This window comes from Sus scrofa, chromosome 8, assembly GCF_000003025.6.
Source record: "Sus scrofa isolate TJ Tabasco breed Duroc chromosome 8, Sscrofa11.1, whole genome shotgun sequence".
NCBI classification, from domain to species: domain Eukaryota; kingdom Metazoa; phylum Chordata; class Mammalia; order Artiodactyla; family Suidae; genus Sus; species Sus scrofa.
The window spans coordinates 113,149,129-113,171,449 of NC_010450.4; the positions used below are offsets into that span (position 1 = coordinate 113,149,129).

Sequence of the window (22,321 nt, forward strand, 5' to 3'; positions counted from 1 at the left end):
AGATCTTTTGTTTTGCTTTGTTACATTTGGCAATAGTTCCTGAACATTTAAGTGAACTATATTAAACCTGAACATTCTTCAAATGTTTTCAACCATCCACCTAATATGTTTCTCACTACATTGCCTTTTAATTTTAGGAAATCAGTATGTTTACTTTCTTCATCCTCAGGTAAACTACCCAGAAAAGAAATTTTATCTCATGTTTAGCCTGACTAAAAGACTTAAAATATTGAATTGTGCTTCATAATCACTACCAACAGTTGATCAGACTTTCTACAACTTGCTTTGTGGACAGTGTTTCATTTTAGCCAAACAGTGAGCAGTGATTTTTCCCATGTTTCAAATGAGGAAACCCAGGCTCAAAGAGATTAATTAACCTGCTAAAGATCACACTAGTGATCACAACCGGGATTTCAGTCTGGATCCAACTCTAAACCTTGAGCTCTTAATCATCAAGATAATTTATTTTATTTTAAAATAGTTGCACCCAATTATACTTTTCCTTATTTTTTTACTCTTTTCTGAAGTATTGAAAAAGAAATTATACACAAGCATAAATACACACACACACACACACACACACACACACACACTGCTATATATAGGAACTCCTACATTTTCACATCAGATTTTCCATTAAAAGCTTTAAATTTACACATTACTTGCTGAAGTTATTTGCAAAGTTGGAAGTCTATGAAACGAACAAACTTAGTGATCTGAGAAAGAAATGTCCCTAAAAATATATTAAGCTAGTAAAGCAGAAAACAATATATATGAGTTCAAGGTTGAGGTATATACTTGGAAGAACATATGTTTGCATTTTAGTTAGAGGTGAACCTATGCTAACTGCATTTTACTCAGACACAAGGTAGATTTATCCACATGTAAATAGCTAGGGTCCCCATTTTTCAAGTAAATACTAGATTTTTCTATTGTTAATACTCTTTGCAACATGACTTCGTATAGTTTCAGATAAATGCTAATGAGCCATGGTACCAAATATAGAGTCTTCATGTCTCTGGCTTGAGTATCTATCTCATTAGCATAATGGGCCAGGTTAAGGATATGGTCAGAGAGAAGACGGAAATCTTACAAATTGGGCTTCTATCCTACTTGAACAAGGGAATGCTGAATATTCATGTTTCCTTCCTCCCTGGGTGACTGTGAGCATTGATTGATAAGTAATGTTTTCAAGGGCTGAGCAAACAGACATCAAACCATGCCATGGCCACCGAGGTTCTGCTATGCTTCTAGAGAATGGCCGTGCCACTGACTCTGTCTTCTTTATCTTTAAAAGACTAAGGAAATTATGGCTTTTAAAATATAGTGATTTCACGTTCAGTTTACAGTTTAAAAAATAGAGGAATGGAAATGTACTTTATTCATAAGGTAACAAAGAAGAAAGAAGGTTTCTGCAGGATTGCAGCCCAGTACAGCCACCAGAAAGCATCCATTCTCCTTTTACCCAACAAAGATGATGCATTCTCGGCGCATTCCCCTGACCACCTGACTCTCTCTCAGCTGTTTCTGATTGGGTCAGCTAAATTTGCCATTACTGTTTGGATTTGAAATATATCCCTCAACTGGATTTAACATTTTAGATGGTTCACTTGGCTCTGAAGCTGTTGTGTTTATCAAGGTTGAACCGGCTTAGACCAACACTTTTCTTCAGATGCCCTAAATTGTGAATGTCACATGAGTAGGACTTCTCCAACCATGCTGATGAACTGTCAGTGGCCCACATGTCCACTCAATTAACTGGTCTTGTTGGTACTGCCTCAGAAATGTCTCCTAAATCTAAGGCTTTTGCTGTGTCCTCACCTGTCATGATCTTTACTTATTATCATTGCCATCTCTCTCTTGAAGGAAGGCAGCAACTTCTTAAGAATAGTCTCCCATGCTCTCAGAGCTCCATCACCCCCTTGTTAAATTGCTGGAGGAGTTCAGCCCACGGACTTGGGTATTGTTAGGCAACCTCCCCAAACTCTTTTTCCTGCTGTCTCTCATCTCCTCTCTCTAAGCCACATACATTCTTACCACTCAGAACTCTTCATCTGTCTCTGATGGCAGGAAGTCCCCTCATACATCTGCCTGTTCATCCCTTCTGCCTAAATAGACTCCCTCCTCCCCAGTCCCCCTTCTCCTTGGCTGACTTTCAATCACCAGTTCCAAAGTCATCTTTTTAACTCCAGCTCTCCTACCTTCACTCTTCTCTGTACTCCCACAACACAGCATTCACTCCACTAGTTATAATTATATTTACACGTCCATCCTCCAACTCGGAGCACATTGCCTGGCTGAGAGTTGGCCATAAATGCTTGGAAAATGAAACTTGCTTGTCCTCATAATTCTATAGTAATGAAAAGTTTCGAGCAGAAAAAAATATTGTTCTATTTCCAAACCGAAAATGATCTATACTTTTCTGGGATAGAAATCATAACCCCATTCTTATTTCAGGAGATCTGACTGCCAAGAATTTCCAGGGTTTGCTCCTTTTTCATTTTTCTACCTCTAGCAGAATTTAATTTTGTTTTCATGATTAGCTGTCTCTTAAAATCATCCCCTCTTTAGCTTTTGCCAGTTCAAAGTAGACTAAATTCACAGTTCTAGTGAATAAAAGGCCTTTATTGGAACATCCAACCCCTATAAATATATCTGTCTTTTCCAGGCATATTTCAATTATTTCTATGTAGATTGAAATCCAATATTTTCCTGAATCTCATTTATTGTACCTCTTATTCACTGTGCTTTTAATTTGGTTTTATCATTTATTTGAAATAGATAATAGAGCATGGAAAAAGAGCTAAAACGTTCGTTATTTGGATAGAAATAGAAGTTGGGAGACTCAAATCATTATAGACCCATATTAAAGGCTTAATACAAATAGGTTGTTACTGTAAGTTCTGTATTTGAAGTCATTTGAATAGGAGCTAATTTGAAGTTTACCATTGAAACCTATAAATACTTTGGTAGTAAATTAATAAACCTCTAACAGTGCTCTAAAAAGAATGTTCCAACTACTGAGTAATAATTAAGACTTTAATAGAAACATTAATAATAAAGACATTGTTAGTATCTAATGCTAACAAATTTATGTAATTAGAGCTAATTATATAAAACTAATTAGAAAGATAATTTCAAATCCAGAAATAAACCCAGACACCTATGGTCAATTAATCTTTGACAAAGAAGGTAAGAACATAAAATGGGAAAAAGACAGTCATTTCAGCAACTATTGCTGGGAAACCTGGACAGCTACATGCAAATCAATGAAACTAGAACACACCCTCACACCATGCATGAAAATAAACTTAAGATGGCTTAAAGACTTAAATATAAGACAAAACACCTTCAAACTCCTGGAAGAGAATATAGACAAAATATTCTCTGACATCAACCTTATGAATATTTTCTCAGGTCAGTCTCCCAAAGCAGAAGAAATAAGAGCAGAAATAAACCAATGGTATCTAATCAAACTGACAAGCTTTTGCCCAGCAAAGGAAACAGAAAAAAGAAAACAAAAAGGCAACTTACAGGATGGGAGAAAATAGTTTCAAATGATGTGACTGACAAAGGCTTAATCTCTAGAATATACGAGCAATTTATACAACTCAACAGCAAAAAAGCCAATAACGCAATTGAAAAATGGACAAAAGACCTGTATAGACATTTTTCCAAGGAAGATGTACAGATAGCCAATAAGCACGTGAAAAATGCTCAACATCACTGATTATTAGAGAAATGCAAATCAAAACTACTATGAGGTACCACCTCACACCAGTCAGAATGGCCATCATTAATAAGTCCACAAATAACAAATGCTGGAGGGGGTGTGGAGAAAAGGGAACCCTCCTGCACTGTTGGTGAGAATGTAAGCTGGTACAACCACTATGGAGATCAGTATGGAGATACCTTAGAAATCTATACATAGAACTACCATATGATCTAGCAATCCCACTCTTGGGTATATATCCAGACAAAACTTTCCTTAAAAAAGACACATGCACTGCATGTTCATTGCAGCTTTATTCACAACAGCCAAGACATGGAAACAACCCAAATATCCAATGACAGACAATTGGATTAGGAAGACGTGATATATATACACAATGGAATACTACTCAGCCATAAAAAAAGAACAAAATAAAGCCATTTGTAGCAACACGGATGGAACTAGAGACTCTCATACTGAGTGAAGTAAGTCAGAAAGAGAAAGACAAATACCGTATGATATCACTTATATCTGGAATCTAATATAAGGCACAAATGAACCTTTCCACAGAAAAGAAAATCATGGACTTGGAGAATAGACTTGTGGTTTCCAAGGGGGAGAGGGAAGGAGTGGGGTGGTTGGGGAGCTTGGGGTTAATAGATACAATCAGTTGCCTTTGGAATGGATTAGAAATGAGATCCTGCTGTGTAGCCCTAGGAACTATGTCTAGTCATTTATGATAGAGCATGATAATGTGTGAAAATAGAATGTGTACATGTATGTGTAACTGGGTCACCATGCTGTACAGTAGGAAAAAAAGTACTGGAGAAATAACTATTTAAAAAATAAATAAATAAGTAAAAAAGAAAGATAATTTCAAATATTCTTATTTGTTTGTTAAAGTGGACATTGTAAAAGATCTGACTTCAACATACTAGACCAGACCAGAAGGACAGGAATCCCCAAAGAAACCTCATATAAAGTTGTGACTCACTATTCACTTATTTGTGACCAGTAATTTTACCATATTTCTTTCCCATAGACAGCAACCTTGTTTTAGCAACAAGCCTTTATCTTCAAATAGTAACCAACCAGCCATTGGTACTGATACCTGAACGATCTGTATGTCCACTAAATATTGGATTGTTAACTTGATGTAGTTGGAAGCAGCAAAATGCCATTGTAAAGAGACTCTCTGATTCAAATAATTTGTTAATTTGTATTACTGCCTATCCTTTGGTTAATAATACCAGTGAGTTTTGGCTTTTTTTAATCTGAAGACAAAAAATAAATCATGACCCAGCTTTAACTTTAAAAGTTAATAATCAAAGAAACCTTTCTTTCAGAGTCCTCTTGTGGGTTGAGAATCTAGTGTTGCTCCTGCAGTGGCTCAGGTTGCTACTGTGGCATGGGTTCAATCCCTGGACCTTGAATTTCCAGGTGCCACAGGTGGAGTGGGAAGGAAGGAAGTAAGGAATTAATTTAGAAAAAAGAAAGTGAAGCAAGAAGAAAGGAGGAAGGAAAAGAAAGAAGGAAGGAAGGAAGGAAGGAAGGAAAGAAAGAAAGAAAGAAAGAAAGAAAGAAAGAAAGAAAGAAAGAAAGAAAGAAAGAAAGAAAGAAAGAAAGAAAAAGAAAGAAAGAAAGAAAGAAAAGGGAGAAAGGAAGGAAGAAAGAAAGAAAGAAAAGGGAGAAAGGAAGGAAGAAAGAAAGAAAAGGGAGAAAGGAAGGAAGGGAAGGAGAAAGGAAGGAAGGGAGGGAGAAAGGAAGAATGGAAAGAAGGAAGGAAGGAAAAAAAAAGAAACCTTTCTTTCATTTGTAATATTTCGACTTGAAAAAAGAATCATGGTTCCTAAATTTTGAAATCCTATCTGTGTTTACTAAGGTAGTTCATGTTTTTCTACACATTCAACCCATATTGGCAGTGAAAGGGGTCCAGTTTAGAAGGAAGAGTGGGATTTCAGTCAGAGCAGAAGAAAACACCTGCCGTTAATCCAGGGAGCACAAGTGGGGTCTGGAGTGTCCAAAGCAGCCGCCACAGCTGTGGATGGAGGTTGACCTCTGCTTCGGTTCTGTCTTGAGCTGGCAGGTGCCAGGACGCCATTCTGTCTGCTCAGAAACACCCCCTTTTGAAGCAGCAGTATTTATTGCTCACTTATGAATGCAAATTTTCATGTGTTCATGAATTAAGCATCCTTGCTTATGGCAAGCTGAAAAGAGCTCTAGTGGACACATATGGCTTTGGCATCTGTAGCTGGACTTTGGGGAAAGAGTTATCTCTGTTCCCTCCTGTAAGATAGCTTCATAAAAGCTTTGACCTCAAACATGCCCTATCACCTAACAAAGTGCCTTAGAAGGACTGTACAGTGAAAGGCTTGGCCTCTGAAATCTCACAAGCAAAAGCAAACAAAGCTTTAAATAGGAAAACTTTTGGTCAGATCGCGGGAGAGACTGGGGCTGAGTCCACAGGAGTTGTAAGTGACCCTACGGTAGCTACATTTTCTAGGGGTCATTTTCTTAACACTAGTTTATGGGAAGTGTTTGACTTTGGCACTAGGCTATTTAGCTTTTCCAGAACACAGTTTAGCGTTTCTAATCAGCGTGTCCCACCATTTTCTCCACAAGCACTTAAAACATTGTCAAACTCTTTACAGGCATTCGCCAAATGCATATAAAAATCTAATTAGAGTTAAGTAACAGGCTACTTAATTAAGTCAAGACCAGAATCTTCATTATATTTCTTAAACTTGATGGCAGATATCCTCTCATTCTTCTCTTTGAGTTTCCTCTACTTGATTTGCTAAAAACATTAATAAAAATGCTAATAAAATAATATTCTTAGCTTTCCCTTTTTCGTTTTTTGAAGTTTTATTGAAACAGTTGATTTACAATGTTGTGATAATTTCTGCTGTACAACCAAGTGACTCAATCATACATGTGCACATATCCATTCTCTTTCAGATTTTTTTCCCACATAGATTATCACAGAATACTGGGTAGAGTTCTCTGTGCTATACAACAGGTCCCCATTGGTCAGTCATTCTGTGTACCTCAGTGTACATAGGCCAATCCCAAACCTCCAGTCCATCCCTCCCCGCCTGCCCACAACCTGTCCCCTTTGGTAACCATAAGGTGAAGTCTATGAGTCTGTTTCTGTTCTGCAAATAAGCTCATTCGTATCCTTTTTCTAGATTCCACGTATAAGTGATATCGTATGGTGCTTGTCTTTCCCTGTCTAGCTTCACTTAGTATGATAATCTCTAGGTCCATCCATGCACTGCAAATGGCTGAGTAATATTTTTAGTGGCTGAGTAATATTCCATTGTATACACACACACATCTTCTTTATCCATTCCTTTATTGGTGGACATTTAGGTTGCTTCCATATTTTGGCCATTGGAAATATTGCTGCAATGAACATTGAAGTTTAGTGTCCCTTTTTAATGACAAAATTATTTGTGGGGTAAGAAAGAAAAGGGCTTGTCTAGTTAATTCCATTATCTTAGCCTCCTTACCTTCTCCCAGATTCTCCACAGTTCTCTTTACTGCACTTTGAACTTGAGATCTTGAGGCCACTGTCCATGACATTATGAAAATGGCAAGTGAGAGGCATTTGAGAGGGCACCTGTTGAAAGCAGGCACCAGATACAAGGCCATCAGCCTTTCTGAGAATCCAGTTCTAGAGCTGAGTCCCAACATAAACATCCCAATCCACTACATTTAAAGTCCCACAGACCAGCTTGACATCCTGGCTAACTCACTTACAAGAAGCCTAACTTTGATAAGCTTTGAGTTTTACTTCTGGCATCTGTAAGAGGAATATCATAATACTTTCCTCATTAGATTGGGAGAAGGTTAAATGCAGTAACAAGTGAAAGTTCTTTGTCAATGGTAAAATGTACAAAATATTAGACATTGTGTTCTTGCTATTATTAATATCTTGATAACCTCATACCTGTTAGCAGAAGTGCCACAACTAAGAATGGGAATTTGGTACAGATCCTCTGTAACTTGCATTTAGCAGCAGATATTTTGGTAGGTGGGACATTCCTACATTCCCATATAATGTGCAAAGCAGTCTCCACTGAGACCTCAGAAGGGGTACTTTGCTAGGACCTTGGCTTTACTCCTGTCCCAACTTGTCCTTGTCTCCCAACCCTACTAAAGGTGAAGCTGAAGGATTGAAGGTGACTGAAATGCTCCACTTCCTCAAGTAGGTGGACTCTTGAGACATGACTTCATCATTAAGAAGGGGTGGGAAGGTGGGAGAATGAGTACTGATGCTTCCAGAATTTGTGTTTCCAGCCAGTATTTTTGTTCAAAGGTAAAGAAAAATCTCAGTGTGGCTCAAGAATAGATAGCTGTTCAACAAAATAGAAATTCCCTAAAAGACCCATGTATATATGGTCATCTGATTTATGGCAAAGGTAGCACGAACTACAATGGAGAAAGAGGCAATTTCACTAAATGGTATTGGGTTAACTTGATAGCCACATGGGGAAAAAAGTATCTTGACTTTGGCATCACATTATACACAAAATCAATTCTCCATCAATTCAGATCTAAATATGAAATATAAAATAATAAAGCTTTTAGCTTTTAGAATAAACATAGAAAAACCTCTTTATGACCTTGGAGGAGTCAAAGATTACTTAAGTGGAACACTAAAAGAGATAACTATAAAGAGAAAAAATGTTAAATTGAGCTCAAGAACTTCTGTTCATCAAAAGCACCTTTAGGAGTTCCAGTTGTGGCTCAGTGGATTACAAATTCAAGTAGAATCCATGAGGATGTGGGTTCAGTCCTTGGCTCTAGTGTAGGTCGCAGATGTGGTTCAGATCTGGCATTGCTGTGGCTGTGGTGTAGGCCAGCAGCTGCAGCTCCAGTTCAGCCCCTAGCTTGGGAACTTCCATATGCCACAGGTGCGGCCCTAAAAAAACAAAAAACAAAAAACAAACCTTTAAGAGAAGGTAAACAAATAAACACCTTTAAGACTTTAAGAGAAGGTAAACAAAATATGCAGCGTGGGAGAATATATTTTGGGGGAGTTCCCTCATGGCATCATGGGTTAAAGATCCAGCATTGTCACTATAACAGCTTGGGTCGCTGCTATGGCACGTGTTCGATCCCTGGCCCAGGAACTTCCACATGTCATGGGTGCAGTCAAAAAAGAAAAGTTAAATAAATAAACAAGTAAATAAATTCTTTTGTGACAAAGACTCATGTTAAGAGTATGTAAAGAACTCTTCTTTATTAATACAATGTACAATATATAAAGAACTCTAGGAAATAACAGGACAACTCAAGTGAAAATTATATGAAGAGATACTTAAGAAAGCGGATGTAAAATGGCCAATGCACTTATTAAAGGAAGTTCAACTTTAATAACTGGAGAAGTACACATTAAAATAATATGTGAAGCTACTGTACTTCCCACCAGAATATCTAAAATGAAAAAGACCTCCTTATAGCAGTAAGGACAAACGTTCTACAGGTACACGCAAAATTTTGCAAGAATTTCACATGTACTAAACAAAAGAGGCTAAACATATAATGGATGATTCCATTTATATAAAGTACAAAGGCAGATAAACTCTTCTGTCAGAGGTCACCACAGAGATTACTGTTGGTGGTAAGTGGTAACAAGGAAACATCAAGCAAGAGCTTCTGGAAAAAAACAGGTATTGGTGATTATATAGGGGACCTAAAAATTCTTGTATGTTGCTGATGGGACTGTGATTGTTAGAACCACTTTGAACAACTATTTGGCAATTTCTTACTAATAATCCAAAGGTAGATATTCTCTATAATGTAACAATTCCATTCTTAGATATACACCCAACAGAAACATGTACAATTTTTCGCCAAAAGACATAATGCTGGGATGTTTATAGCAGCACTATTTGTAATAACCAAGAGCTAGAAACTCCTGGAAACAAATGGCCATCAACAGTAAGATAAACAAACAAGTAAATAATGGTTTATTTACACAGTGTCATATTATAAAGCAGTAAGGACAAACGTTCTACAAGTACACACAAAATTTTGCATGAATTTCACACATTCTAAACAAAAGAGGCTAAACACATAACAGATGATTCCATTTATATAAAGTACAAAAGCAGGTAAACTATTCTGTCAGAGGTCACCACAGGGATTACTGTTGGTGGTGAGCAGTAAAAAGGAAACATCAATTAAAGACAAAGAGAAAATCTTGAAAGCAGCTAGGGAAAAGAAACAAGTAACATACAAGGGAACCCCAATAAGGTTATCGGCAGATTTTTCAACAGAAACTCTGTAGGCCGGAAGGAAGTGGCATGATATACTTAACGTGATGAAAGGAAAAAAACCTCCAACCAAGATTACTCTACCCAGCAAGGCTCTCATTCAGATTTGAAGGAGAAATCAAAACCTTCACAGATAAGCAAAAGTTGAGAGAATTCAGCAGTACTAAGCCAGCCTTACAACAAATACTAAAGGAACTTCTCTAGGCAGAAAAGAAAAGACAGCAACAGGAAACAAAAATTCCGCAAGTGACAAGGCTCACCAGTAAAGGTATATATACAGTAAAGATACGAAATCATCCATGCACAATTATACCATCAAAATCAGAACTCATAAGAGGTGGGTACAATGCAGGACACTGGAGATGAACTTGCAATTAAGAGAACAACAACTTAAAACAATCTCATATACATATAGACTCTTATATCAAAACTTCAGATTAACTGCAAACCCAAAATCTTCAATTGACACACAAACAAGGAATCTCTGGAGAAGAAATATGTCTCATAATAAATAAGTGCATAATCCACCATGAAGGGGGTCATTTGCCATCATTCTTGGAATGTTGAAGTCTTCTTAGATCTGATTCTGATTTCCTCTCCATCAAAGAATTTATGATAACTATAATTAAATAATGCCACTGTACAATTAAATAATACAGTTCTACAATTGTATTATTAATAACCATTTCTCTCCATGGTACAATGTAAGGTCTATAATGTCTTGTTTACCACATCGCCTAGAATGGTGTAATGCCTATATTGAAGAATCAATGAGATGATACAAATTGTGAGGATGTATTTATATAGTTACACTGTTTTTTAACCAATTTATGCATTTTATATTTTACTTATTTTCAGAGGGTGTATTATTTTTGTTATTCTTACCAGTTATTTTTTATTATGCTATATAAAATATTTAAGGTATATAAGGCTTTCTTCTTTATAAATTTTAGTTGCATAATATATACAATTTTAACATAATGCTAATTTTTAAAGAAAAATTGAAATGTAATAGATAATACTAAATAGTAAAGACGAAAGCCATACAAAATGGGATAAAGCATAGAATAAATTTCCTATTTGTCTCAGCATATTTTCCATTCCACTTCTCCAGAGGGATACACTTAATCTTTTTCTTAAGATCCATGATATGATAATCTGTCTGAATGTAATTGTGTTTAAATATATGTATTTTATTCTGTAAAAAAAAAATGTTCTGTGATAATCTATGTGGGAAAAGAATGTGAGAGAGAATGGATGTGTGTACATGTATAACTGAATCTCTTTGTTGTACAGTAGAAATTATCACAACCTTGTAAATCAACTATACTTCAATAATTGTTTTTTAAAAATGAAAAAAAAAAAAAAAAGGAAACATCAAGCAGGAGCTCCCGGGTTTCTTTAGCTGGGTTCTACTTGAGTTAAATGTGTTCGGTTTGTGAAAATTTGTTCAACATATTATATATTTATATGTTTATGATACATACTTTTCTGTTTACATACATGCACACACACAATACCATTTTCATTCTAACCATGTTACAATTATAGTTTAGAAACTAAAATTCCTTGATAAATTTCATTCACAGGTACAACTCTTTGCATGAATTTTTGACTAAACCTAGATGATCTATTCAAGTTACAATATTTTTTAAAAATTGTTAAAAATATTTTTTTTCTCTCTCTGTTTCAGGGCCCTCCTGGTCCAAAAGGTGATAAGGTAAGAAAAGGTGTAGCAGAAACAAATTAAGTTAGTGGAAATCCATACTGGCATGACTTACACAGCGTTATATTTTGATTGTTTTAATGAGCTTCATCTACAGACTTTATGCTGAAACTGTCTTCTCATTTTCCTGCTCTACAGGGAGAACAAGGCGATCAGGGACCTCGGGTAGGTTATATTCTTTCAATATCGGGCAGAAAATTAATTTTCAGCTCCAAACCCATTGAATTAAAGTAGCCCTGGCTTCATATCTGCCTTTGGGTCATGTGGTTTAGTAATAGCTGACAATGTTAAATACCATGGCACTTATAATTGAAATAGCCTTAATTATGATTAATGTGTATATCTTGTTGCATTATCTTAACTTGATACCTATAAGTAGGACATGCTATAATAATTAGCCCTACTGATTAAGGGCCAGAATCACTACTAAAAGTCAACAACACCCACCTTTCCATTACCTATTGGGTCCTTCAGATTTGTATGCATTGTTTTGTAATACAGAGGCTATGTGGATTCCTATTGAATTTGGCCTTTTCCTGCAGTTAAACTTTATGTGCTATTGCATAAATATGTTGTATTATAGATGAAAATATTAGTGCATTTTGTATTTTTATTCTTCATCTATGTTTGAATAATATTTATTTGCAATTCTTTATAGATTTTTAAGCAGATAAGAGGTGTAATATAACTTAAAATTCCAGAACGGAGGGGCATTCTTTTATTCTTCTCAAATGTGGCTCTTTTTAACCATCATAACACAATGGTGAATGCTTTGTTGTTACCTTGGTAGTGCCAAGTCCTCTGCTTCACATCTGTGCCTTATTACCCAAATGTTCAGACATACTGTTCCAATGATGTAGTGGCTCTGTGCAGACATACCTCTCAATTTTCTCATGTCGCTATGCACAAAAGCAAGTATTTGGTTGAAGAGAGTCATTTTTTACAGTGGAAAAGCACATTTAAAACTTTCAGGTTGAAAACAGACACTGTGTAGGTTTTTTGTAAAACACACTGTGTGGAGTTAATTATGAAATTCTCTTGCATTGCAGTAGAGGTTTTATTGCAAAAGATGTAGTTAAGGCACACTTGAAAAGTTTGTAGTCTTATCCTTCCTGTTTATTAAACGAGATCAAAGTTATGCTGTGGTTTACTTTCCTTTCTATTCTTCAGCCATTTCCTCATATAGAAATAATGATTATGCCTCAGAGCATTCTATTTCTCATGGCAGTTATTCTATCTGATGACTAGTTAAAAGCTCATCTGAATGGTCAAGGAGATTAAACATCATGATATCTGTCATGGATGTGAATGGAATAAAATTCTCATAACCTTCAATGATTCGAATGTAGCCACTTTCTCTGTATGTGGTGATTATTTTATGTGGCATGTCCTCATATATTGAGTATCATTTATTTCTACATGCTATCAAAATCACTCAGTTTGCCCTTTCCAGGTAAGAGGAAAACAGTTTCCATTCTGAGAAATCTTCTTTTGGCAAAGGAAGTGAAGGGGGGATTCACAGCTTAGCTGTCATCAGTATGCATGCAGCTCTCATTTTCAAAAAGGTGTGTTGGCTTTCATCGTTCCAAAAAGTGATGATTGATTATAAACCTAGGCCAAAGTTTCAGGATGAAACCTGAAACCCTGTGAAATTCACCTGGTTTCATGTTGCATTACAAACTAAGACTTGGACCAGGTTCCTTGCAAGTGTGGCCAAAGTTCATGAACTGCTTTGACGAACCCTGACTGCCTTTCATACAGATATCATTCAGTTCTCACACTGACTGGGGCCAAGTTTCACACGATACAGGGGCCACTTAGCATTTCAGGTGGAAAGTGGCAAAAAACCAATCTCATTTTCACCTGGATTTTGCCTTTTATTGAAGGAATTTGGATTGAATTCAAAATGCAGGATGAATCTTTATGGATAAAAATGTGAATGTCCTGGGAAGTACATGTGAATGTGAGAATGAGAGCTTATTGAATTGCCTGTCTTTTCTCAGATTCATAATTTAAAAACAAAGCAGGTCATCGTCATTGCTCTTGGAATTTTAATATAAGTAGTGTCAGATACTTATTAGGAAATTCACATATCAAGATAGAAAAATGAAGATTTTGTATTTTCTGAAAAATCAAAAGTTAGTTAGAACTGGGAAAGTCTTCAATTTTAATGAAAATTCCTTTACCTACCCCCTCTATGGATGCACTATTCTGGCTGATGCTGACAGGGGTTCTCTTTTTTAAAATGCAGATCTTTGTATTTGTACCCTGTCCATTTTCATCCTACCATAGGTTTTGAATTCCACTTTTTACCATTTGTTCCAAGTAATTAATTTTTTTCCATAAAAAATATTACTCCATAACTGCAGTTGTCTTCCAATTAATCTTGCTTCCAGGCTTATCCTGTACAGTCCATTTGCTAAATAGCAGCCCGAGATCATTTTATACTGTAAATTAGATTATGTTACTCCCTCTTTTAAACTTCAGAATGAAAATCCAAACCACTTTGCTTGGTCTCCAGGGACCTTTAAAATCTCGCCCTTGTCTTCCTCTGTCACCTCATCTCACACTAGTCTTCCCTGCCACCCACCACACTGACCTGTTGTCCTTTTTTATGGGGGGAAGGGGAGGGCTCACCTGTGGCAGCATGTGAGATCAAACCCACACCACAGCAGTAACCCAAGCCACTGCAGTGACAACACCTGATCCTTAACCCTCTGCACCACAAGGGAATTCCCTCCACATGTTCTTTAATCACAACACACTCCCACCTTGATGACTTTCCATTTGCTCTCTTGTGGTCTTCTTGTGATCAGATTCTTCTTATTGAGATTTCATCTCAAATACCTCCTTGGGGAGAACTTCCCTAATTACTCAATGTAAATCTGAGATAGTCTTATTTTGTTTATTTATTTCTTTGTCTCTTATCTGTATAAGATATCCCTTCTTAAAACAAGAACTCCACGAGGGCAAGGACTTTGTCTGTCCTATTCACACCTCCGTCACCTAGAACAGTAAGGACTAAATGAATATTTGTTGAATGTTAGAATAAAATGTTATTTCATTATTACTGCCTTCAAGGAGCTGATACTTTCATGGGTGCCTGAATAAGAAAACCATGTTGTATGTCACATGCCTTAAACAACCATACAAAGAGATGCTGGATTAGTGAACATACCTCCATTGTAAATAATCACTGAAAACTGTAGAAAAGGTGACACTTGATCTAGGACTTGATCAATGGGTAATCTTTAAAAGATAAGACAAAGAGCAAGACATTAAAAATTCTAGGAAGAAGAAATAGTTTGAACAATGTTATATAAGCAGGAAATGACAGAATTCATTTAAAAAAACAATATTTCATTTGCCAAGGAAATAGGTTAAATACAGAAAAGTTGTATTATATAAGACTGAATTTTTTTTTTCCACAATATGCAGTAGCTTGATATGAGACCTCAGTTCCCAGTCCAGGGATTGAACCTGGGAAGCAGCAGAGAAACCACTAGGCTACTAGGAAACACCCAAGACAAATTTTTTTAAATTGAAGTTACACCATAGAATATTTTGAATGTCTAATGTGGTAGGCAATAAGGAACCACTGAGGATTTTTAAGTATGTTATTTGATGTATGTTACCACAAGACTGCTTGGTGTTATTACCAAACATTCTTTATGAGAATCTATATGGTAATGTGTCCAGTATGGAAAGGAATTGGAAGAGTCTGAAAGCAGGGAGCCCACGTAGATCAGGAAACTAGGTCAGTCACCTGCACAAGGTCATAAAAGTCTAAGCTATAAGGATAATGTTCAGTCCTTAGTGACAGAGGTGAGAAGAGGGGATGGGCTGACTTAGCCTGGAACATCAGGTATCACTTGGAGGTATAGTCATACTGAGCAGAAAGCTCAGTGTCAGAATGAGAAGCTCAGCAGTGAAGAGGGCTAAATTAGTGAGCCAGAGCAGAAATTCCAAGGGGGTCACCTGAATATTAGAGAAAGCTCTATGTTGTCAATGAGGTTGAAAAGGAAAGTTGGGTTATCTCACCAAGAGAGTTTGCCACAAGTACTAAGCGAAAACCTGGCAGACAGAGAGAGAAAACCAAGGATGACACTAATAGAGGAGAAATCAACAAAAGTGAAGTCTTGAAGCAGAAGGTGAGAGATGAGTTTGATCTATATTGGATTTACATCCAAAATCTGTGACCATGGGTAGAGTGGTGATCATGTTAAATTTAAAAAAGAAAAAGAAAAGCACTCAGGGAGTAAAATTAAAAGATATGGAGGTGAAATTCAATCCAAGTCTTGTAGCATATTGGATGTAGGGGCTGAAGTTGAAAAAGAACATAAAGGTAGAGATGAGGTTTATGGCTTGATTCCTTGATAAAGTGGGCCAGAAGCAAGTCAGAAGGATAAATGATAAGTTGAGTTTTAGGTACATGGATTTTGTGATCTCGATGAACTATTTCATTGGAATAATGTAGCAGATAGTTGGAAATATGAGACTAGAATTCTGAGGTGGCACAACTGGAGATGACAGTTTCATAGCTGAACTGTCAAAGAGTAAGAACTGAAATCATGGAAATAGAAAGATGAGGGGTGAAAGAGTGAATATAGAACCACTTTAGAAATATCCACATTGAGGAAGTGGGATGAGAAGGAGAGTTGGAAAAGAGAGTGAGCACTCAAAGGAAAAGCTAGGACACTGCAGTGTTTGAAAAATATGGCAGAATTACTTTTTTGGAAAAAGTGAGGATGGCCAACAAAATGTTCTTAATAATAAAGCCACAGGGATGAGATCTATTAAACAAAAAACAAAAAACTTTTGGAGGTGGTGTTCTGGAGTCTCAAGATAGTAAGGGGATGCATTTTGTTCAGTAGTGAGACAAAGTCAGATTTCAAGAAGTTAAAAGTGAGTGGTAAGAAAGTTGACTCTCTTTGAATGCTGTTGATGGCATATGATTTAATGCAGGAGAAACGGCTAACTTCTTTGGCGTGAGCTTTCTGTCAGTGTACATTGAACCAATTTCAAGCCTACAATTTTAAGTATAATATAACAACCGTGGATACCATTTGGCTTTCTTTTACAAGATAAAAAGGGTTAGATTTCCACAGATGAATGCATCCTGACATTAGAACTGCCCTTCCCTCCTTGATTCTTGGGGAGATGTCATTACAGATTTGCCATTAACCTTCAATTCATTTTTGCAGTCAAACATTGCAATTCAGCAGGGAGGCCTTTAGGCTGCACAGTCAGGAGAGTGCTTTTTCTGTGCTGTCAGTTACCATGTCCAGGCTCAGTTTTCTTCATTTCATCCTCATAGGTTTGTATTACAGAATTTTGAGGCTAAGACTTTACTCTGTGTTCCAAGCAGAGATTGGGGATCCTCCATAAGGGAGTTGAAGGGGGATTCTTAGACTGAAGGAAAGTTGGACTTGAGAAATAATACCTCATAAAATAATTATAATTGCTAATAACTTAGCATCTTACAATTTCCAGAACACCTTTATAGGTAAGTTACACACATCCTCTATAAGCCTTACTAGGGTTCAGCAAAGTGGATTATCGGGGAAGAAAAATAGGAGAAGTGAATGCAATCAAGTGAGATGATTATATCCACGTGGGCTGGGGTCAGGCTGGGCAGGGATCAAATTCTAACTCTGCCACTATCTGTCTTTATGGTTATGAGGTGGATTAAATAAAATAATGTATGAAAAACCTATAATAATAAGCCGTCAACAGATCATAACTGATTATTCCCCTCAAGTTTCAGATGAAGAATCTGGGGTAAAGTAACTTGCCCAGTTCACATAATTTGTAAGTGGTAGAAACGGGCTTCAAACATAGCCTCTGCTTTGTGCTTCTCCGAGTGGATCACGCCACTTCTCCATCAGTAAGGTAGTTGGTATAGTCATCAATAGGGGTTACAGAAATATCCATGGCTCAATTTATAACATCAGTAATAATGATAAATAATTTTTATTGAGTTCTGAAATATACCAACCACTCCATAAAGACATGTATTATTTTAACAACTCTATGAAATAGGTCTTTATCATTTCCATTTAATAGATGAGAAAATGAAGATTTAGAAAGTTTAAGTATTTTGCCCAAGAACACAGAGCCCGGATTTGAACGTCAGTACTCGCAAATTACATTTTTTGTGTATTCCCTCATTCGTCTTCAGAAGTAACTCAGAAGTGAGTTAGAAGCACTAATTTTAATATGACTTTTTTTTTTTCTGATGAAGATTGAGCTCACACATGTCACGTGTCTTGCTCTAGTTCTTTCACACACATCTGCCAAAAGACAATGCTGGAACTCAAACACAAATGGCAAGTTCTGCCCACTTTCCACAATGCCAGGCTGCCTCCAGATGGGCTGCTAGGACCCTTTTCAACTTTAAGATCTCACGTCTCTGTGAATCAGCCTGAAAAAGTTGAGGAGCACAAACGAAAATAGGTGCATCTTTTTCCTTTGCAATCATGATAGTCACCATCTACAATGCATGCGATCTCAGCCTTCCTAAAGGCAAAGGAAAGGACGAACTCCATTTAGTAACATCCTAGAACTTCTCTGCACGGAGTATGAGGAAGCAGGGCAGGGCTGACCCCTACCCAGGGCACATCAGAATACCCAGTTAGCGTGTTATGATACAATTTCACTTCTCAACTCAAGGGCGCCAGTTTGAAAATCGAGATCCCAGTATTTTGCTGTTAGTGATTTTTTTCTTCACAATCACCAAATGAATGAAGTCTGTTTTCTGCAGTTCATAATGGTGTTATTAGGAGTTCCTGTCATGGCGCAGAGGAATTAAATCCGACTAGGAAGCATTAGGTTGCAGGTTGGACCCCTGGCCTCGCTCAGTGGTTTAAGGATCTAGCATTGCCATGAGCTGTGGTGTAGGTCTCAGACGTGGCTCGGATCTGGCGTTGCTTTGGCTGTGGCGTAGGCCAGCAGCAACAGCTCCAATTTGACCCCTAGCCTGGGAAACTCCATATGCCGTGGGTGCAGCTCTAAAAAGATAAAAGACCAAAAAAAAAAAAAAAAAAGACAAAAGACTTTTAATGGTGTGATTATATGTTCTACAAGGCATTTTGTTGATTCTGCTTTTATCCTGAGCTTCTCCTTGCAAAAGATTGAGTTATATTTCTTGATCTGTAACCAAAGCTGAATGTCAAGTATAAAAGACTCAAGACTTTGCAGGATTTCCCCATTGTCGTCTGCACCCACTGCTTCTCCTAATCTCTCTTCATTTTTTTCTTTTTTTCCTTTTTTTTTTTTTGCTTTAGGGCCACACTTGGGGCATATAGAGGTTCCCAGGCTAGAGGTCAAATCAGAGCCACAGCTGCTGCCTAAGCCACAGCCACAGCAAGGCAGTATCTGGGCCTTGTCTGTGACCTACACCATAGTTCACAGCAATGCTGGATCCTTAACCCACTGAGCAAGGCCAGGAATCCAGCCGGAAACCTCATGGTTACTAGTTGGATTCACTTCCCCTGCACCACAATGGGAACTCACTCTCTTCATTATTAAAGAGACTTGTTCCCCAGTTCATAAGGGCCTCTGCTCACATCATGAATCACATGATATTTGATATTAATGGCTGGCTTTGATATTAATGGCATAGGTTTCCTTTCTCTAACTTAGCCTTAAAAATAAGCACAGCTATTTTAATGCTTAATACTGTCTTTTTAAATTAAGGTATTACATTGTTCTGAAATTGCAGTAAATTTGTTAATCAAACTTAGGCAGTAAAAGGAACAAACATCATCAAGTTATCTTTTGACTATAAATTAATCTTCTAATCAGTTGGCTACCATCACCTTGCCAAATAACACCGAGGCCTGATAAGTAAAAGATTTAGTGGTTATTTGGTCTCAATATCATCAGCCAACAGCTGGTTTGAAATGATTCCTGAGCTCTCACAGTTTCAATAAGCCACCCAGGAGCTCTGCTTAACTATTTTCATAAAGCTCTTTTCTCTTCCCAGTGTATTCAAGTAAATTTTCATAGCAGCTGGGACTATGCAAAACTGATAGCATCTTAAAAACATCTTCGGCAAGACAGATTAAGTTCCAGAAAAGGAAAGCATTTAGAAGTTTATTTTATTATCTTAACCTTTGTTGACTTGAATGATTAAACAGATTCTTTGGCTCTGCTAAAGCATTTAGTCCTGGATATTAATTTGATGTTCTTATTTACTTAACCCTTACCTTTCTCTTTAGCGCTGATGAATACACTACTCATTTGGTACTGAATGTATTGCCTGTGAAAAGGGAATGGATATAACCCAATGGAAAGAAATAAATTGTGAGAAAATTATTTTAATGATTTCCAGATTCAGCAGAAGTTGGCATGGAAACAGCAAGCTCATTAAAATTTGCAAATGTTCTTGTTATATTTTATAATCAGAGTTCTCTTTTGCGTGTTCTTTCATACTTTGAACAACTGAGAGCCCAGGAGCATTTGTAAATTTGTCCTAATGTGGGCTAATTTAAGAAATCAATTATTTTTGCAAACAATTGCTGATGTGTAGACAACATTTCCCTTGGAATTCAGTGGTATAAATTATATATCAGTTATTGGTTGCATAGCTGAGCCCATTAGGTAAAGAAAGAGAGGTTACAAAACGTTGAGGATGTCACTCTACCTATTTTACATCACTTTAAATCTTACATTTTGTCTAATGTAAATTATTATATAAGGAAATCTATACATATAGTAATTCAGTGGGATAAGCTTTCATGCAAAATATTTGGACATTAAAGTGAACATTTCACAAAACTCATATTTACACACACACACGCACTCACACACTAGTTAAAAGCCTGAGATTTTAGCCCTTAACTGAAAATTCTATTAATGACCATAGATGTATTAAAATAAAACCAAATTACAATCCTCAGCATCTCCTCTGACAAGGAATTCTGGAGAATGATGCCAGCCAGTTTAAATAGCTATTGGATTCTCTTTTAGTCTTTTCAGTGAGGTGAGCTTCATATTAAAACAGCTATTCGTTATATTTTATGAGGTAAGGGAAAGATTTCATTTGTCTACACTTTTACGCTCATTGCTCATATCAACTGCAGTGTTCTTCTTACGTATTTTACTTTTATTCATGATTTATCAATCTGGACGTGTACTTTAGTCTTTTTAGACTAAGGTGCACCACTTCATACTTTTCTTGAAAATGAGTGGGAAAAAGATTTTAGGTGAAATATATATATAATATTATTCCATTTATATTTCTTTTGTTTGAATTTTTGCAAGTTCTGCTTCCTGTGAAATATTTCCTAATAAAATGTTCTTTGATAGAACAATGATCTCTCAAGCTCAAAACTATAAATTTTTACTTTTTTCTCTAAACGATTTTATTCTCTTTGTCATATATTTAAGGAAGATAGTTTTCACATGAATTCAAACATAAAAGTGTTAGGCTTATTGATCCATGTAATATGGAGCTATGATTTGCATTAATGGCCACAGCTGAAGCATGTAATAAAATGTGGAGGGAAAGACAGATTTGGTATTGTTGATTTTCAATATGAAAGAAAAAATAGGGAGTTCCCGTCATGGCTCAGTGGTTAACAAATCTGACTGGGAATCATGGGGTTGCAGGTTCGGTCCCTGGCCTTGCTCAGTGGATTGGGGATCCGGCATTGCCATGAGCTGTGGTGTGTGCTACAGACGTGGCTTGGGTCCCACAGGCTATGGTGTGGGCTGGCGGCTGCAGCTCCTATTGGACCCCTGGCCTGGGAACCTCCATATGCCGTGGGAGCAGCCCTAGAAGTGACAAAAACACCAAAAAAAACAAAAAAACAAAAAAAGAAAAGAAAGAAAAAGTAAGCCTTTAGGTAAATATATTAAAATCTGTTTGAAGTGGACCAAAAAACCACAACATTCTATAGTTGGTAAGATTTATAAATAATGGCCATATTGCAGACAGGAAATATAACAGCTTATAAACAATGTACACCAACAAAATCCAACTCAATTACCACCATCCTTTTTCTAACATTCCCAAATGCAGAACTGTAGTTGCAACCACATAGAAATTGAGGAAGTATGAAATAGTAGATTTTTAATGGTGCATCTGTATTTGCAGAAGGGACTAGAAGACTATATTTTTGATTCATCCCTTCAGAATGGGTGGAATAATGACTTATGCATTGACAGATCATGTTCAGAGAAAACAGTTCCTGTAGGTCTGAATGAGATGGGCCTCTGGAAAGTCATTTAGTGCCAGACAGCAGCATCCTTTCATAAGCATACCTGCACTAATGTGTCCAACAGCTTCTTGTAGCAGACACAGCCTGTAAATCACAAGTGGCAAACAGGGCTAGCTTTGTAGGAAAAGATGTCAGTTGCAAGGTCCTACTTCACATACAATTCTAAAGTGACTTTGGAGGTGGTCAGGAAACTTTGGTTTTTATTCCTTAGAAGTCAGGTAAATTTTGTTTGAAAAAAGGGAACTTCCCATTGTGACTCAGTGGAAAGAAATCTGACTAGTATCCATGAGGACACAGGTTCGATCCCTGGCCTTGCTCAGTGGGTTAAGGATCCGGCATTTCCATGAGCTGTGGTGTAGGTTGCAGACGCAGC

General features: G+C 36.9%; 1 protein-coding gene across 1 annotated transcript in view; it reads left to right on the forward strand.

Moving 5' to 3' along the window:
- COL25A1 (collagen type XXV alpha 1 chain) overlaps positions 1-22,321 on the forward strand; it is a 469,169-nt gene that overhangs the window by 282,532 nt on the left and 164,316 nt on the right. The window contains 2 exon segments of the mRNA XM_021101684.1: positions 11,690-11,716; positions 11,861-11,887. Coding sequence (XP_020957343.1) covers positions 11,690-11,716; positions 11,861-11,887 — 54 coding nt within the window.